The sequence below is a fragment of the Carlito syrichta genome, unplaced genomic scaffold (assembly GCF_000164805.1).
Source record: "Carlito syrichta isolate Samal-C Ts95f unplaced genomic scaffold, Tarsius_syrichta-2.0.1 Scaffold303120, whole genome shotgun sequence".
Lineage (NCBI taxonomy): Eukaryota > Metazoa > Chordata > Mammalia > Primates > Tarsiidae > Carlito > Carlito syrichta.
Genome location: NW_007247216.1, coordinates 46,257 through 49,163, shown reverse-complemented (window position 1 = coordinate 49,163; position 2,907 = coordinate 46,257). Strand labels below are relative to the sequence as shown.

Sequence of the window (2,907 nt, the reverse complement as noted above, 5' to 3'; positions counted from 1 at the left end):
GTTCAAGACCCGCCTGGGCAACTTGGTGAGACTTCATCTCTACAATAAATCAAAAATTAGCCAGGCGTGGTAGCACGCGCCTGTAGTTCCAGCTCCTCAGAAGGCTGAGGCGGAAGGATCGCTGGAACCCAGCAGGTCGAGGCTGCGGTGGCCGGAAGCGGCCACTGCACTCCACTCTGGGCGACAGAGCGAGACTCCAACTCAAAAAAAAAGAAAAAAGACACCTCTCAGATAAAGCCCTAGGGCATCACTGGCTGTTCACAGTTATGGCACTATCCATGCACACATTTGAAGGCCAAGTCTTTTTTACCACATAAAGGTTTTTATTGAACTCAAACTCGGGGGCTCCAACGCCTGAGGAAGACAAGGGAGGCTGGGGTTTGCACTCAGAGGCCCAGGCCCCAGCCCAGGCCCCACTCCCCACCCGCCTACCCTTTCACCGCTCCTGACTCAACGAGGGTCTCAGCAGCTATCAGTCTAAGCTACCCCAGTCTAATTAGTAACCCTCCCTCACCCTCCCCCCACCCTGCTCTAGCACTTTGCCAGCCAGGCACCCCCAAGGAGCATGCTGCCGAGGCCAGCTCTCTGCTGACCTCTTTCTGGATCTCTCCCAGAGCCTCCTGCTGCCTGTCTGGCCTCCCTCCAACCCCTCGCCGTAGCCCATTTCCCGCAAGTCTCCAGGGCATGCCACTTCCTCCCCCTTGGCCCTCTTCTCCGGAATCCTCGACTCCACGCTCCTCCGGCGTTCCCGCCAGCCTCTCTGAAGGTCTCTCCAGCTCCCCGTCCCCTTCTCTCCCGCCCACAGCTCCCAGCCTCGCGGGGCCCCAGGTCAGCGCCGGCCGGCCGCGTGGGTCCGCTGATGGCGGATGAGGTCGGAGCTCTGTGAGAAGGCCTTGCCACAGTCATCGCACTTGTAGGGCCGCTCGCCGCTGTGGACGCGGTGATGCTGCAGCAGCGTGGACGAGCGGCAGAAGCCCTTGCCGCACACGGCGCAGCGGTAGGGCCGCTCGCCCGTGTGGGAGCGCTGGTGCTGAATCAGCGTGGAGGAGCGATTGAAGGTCTTGCCGCAGTCGGGGCAGCTGTAGGTGCGACCCGGCAGGTGGGTGCGGGCGTGGATGGCCAGCACGGAGCTCTGGCCAAAGCGCTTGCCGCACTCGGGGCACTTGAAGGGCTTCTCCCGGGCGTGGCTGCGGGCATGGGGGATAAGTGCCGACCGCTGGGAGAAGCTTTTGCCGCAGATGCCACAGCTGAAGGGCCTCTGCCCGGTGTGCACCCTCTGATGGCTGCGCAGGGACGAGTTCTGGCTGTAGCACTTGCCGCACTCGGTGCAGCTGTAGGGCCGCTCGTGGCTGTGGGTGCGCTGGTGCCGCAGGAGGTAGGAGCTGTCGCCAAAGGCCTTGCCACAGTGCGGGCACTTGTAGGGCTTCTGGCCTGAGTGGGTGCGCTGGTGGCGAAGCAGGTAGGAGCTGTCAGCGAAGGCCTTGCCACAGCGGGGACACTTGTAGGGCCGCTCGCCCGTGTGGGTGCGCTGGTGCTTGATGAGGTCAGAGCTCTGGGAGAAGGCCTTGCTACAGACCTCACATTTATAGGGCTTCTCGCCCGTGTGGATGCGCTGGTGCTGGATCAGGGTGGAGCCCCGCCCAAAGCTCTTCCCGCAGATGCCGCAGATGTTGGGCCGAGGGCCCTGCCCACCTCGGGCCCTGCCACCCCGTCGGCCTGGGCCCCGAAGGGTTCCTGTCAGACCCAGGGGATTCTGAAGCATCTCAAACTGGGGTGCAGACAGCAGAGCCCCTGTGGGCATCTCAAACGGTGGCCCTATGGGCAGACCCCCTGTGGGCTGCTCCCCAAACCCCTGGGTGAAGGAGTCCAGGGGGTGAACTCCTAAGGGGATGTTCAAGGGATCCTTTTCCTCGGGATTCAGAAGCATCTCTGCACTTTCCTGGAATTTGGAACTTTGAGCTTCAAATTCAGGGCTCTGGGTTTTGACCTCAGGATTCTGGGGTTCATACCCTGGGCTCTGAGATTCATACCTGGAGCTTTGAGATTCATATTCAGGGCTCTGGGGTTCGTATCCGGGGCTCTTGGGCTCATACCCAGGGCTCTTGGGTTCATACCCAGGGCTCCGGGGTTCATATCCGGGGCTCTTGGGTTCATACCCAGGGCTTTGGGGTTCATACCTAGGGCTCTGGGATTCAAACTCAGGGCTCTGAGAATCTGATTCAGGGCTTCTGGGTGCAAACTCAGGGCTTGGGGGCACAAGCCCGGGGCTTCGGGACTCAAACCCCGGGCTTTCAGGCTCAAACCTGGGGCTCTGAGGTTCAAACTCTGGGCTGTGTGGCTCAAACCCAGGGCTTTGGGGTTCAAGCCCAAAAGGTATCTCTTCAACTTCATAGTCCCCAGAGCCTTCTTGCTGAGAAATTTCCTCTTCCTCATTCTCACTCATGTTGCCTGCAGGATCAGAGAATTACAGAAAACCCAGATTTTGTGGGGCTTGAGAGGTCAGCAGGTCCATCAGTTGCCACAAGCCAACCCCCTCCACAAGTAGGGTCGCTGGCCCTTGGGCAGGTGCTGAAATTCCCACGCCACCCTCTGGGGCTGACCCAGGACGCCCAATCCCCAGCCCCCACCTCCTCCAAGTCCTAGGTATCCAAGCCCCAGGCCCTCCTTCTCTCCCACGAACCACAGCCCCTTCTCCCGCTCCCAGGTACACTCCTCGGAGGGGCAGTCCCTCCTCACCTTTGAGGGACCCTTCAGGGCTCCCCATTTCGTCAGGACTTTGCACATCCTGGGGCTCGAGGCCCCACGGCGACGCCTCCCGCTCCATCCCCGCCGGCTCCCAGCGCAGCGGCAGCGGCGATGGCGGACGATCCTGCGACCCGGCCTGAGCGCCCTGAGACCCGGGCCCTC

The 2,907-nt window shown here is 61.6% G+C and overlaps 1 protein-coding gene across 1 annotated transcript; it reads right to left on the bottom strand.

Annotated features, from left to right (window-relative positions):
• Nucleotides 1–302: 302 nt before the first annotated feature.
• Nucleotides 303–2,898, bottom strand: ZNF768 (zinc finger protein 768). The gene is made up of 3 exons (XM_008057755.1): nucleotides 2,737–2,898; nucleotides 2,115–2,448; nucleotides 303–2,030 (listed from the first exon to the last, which is right to left on the bottom strand). The coding sequence occupies exons 1-3, from the start codon at nucleotides 2,822–2,824 to the stop codon at nucleotides 830–832; spliced, it is 1,623 nt and encodes a 540-aa protein (XP_008055946.1). The 5' UTR covers nucleotides 2,825–2,898; the 3' UTR covers nucleotides 303–829.
• Between the last annotated feature and the right edge of the window lie 9 nt (nucleotides 2,899–2,907).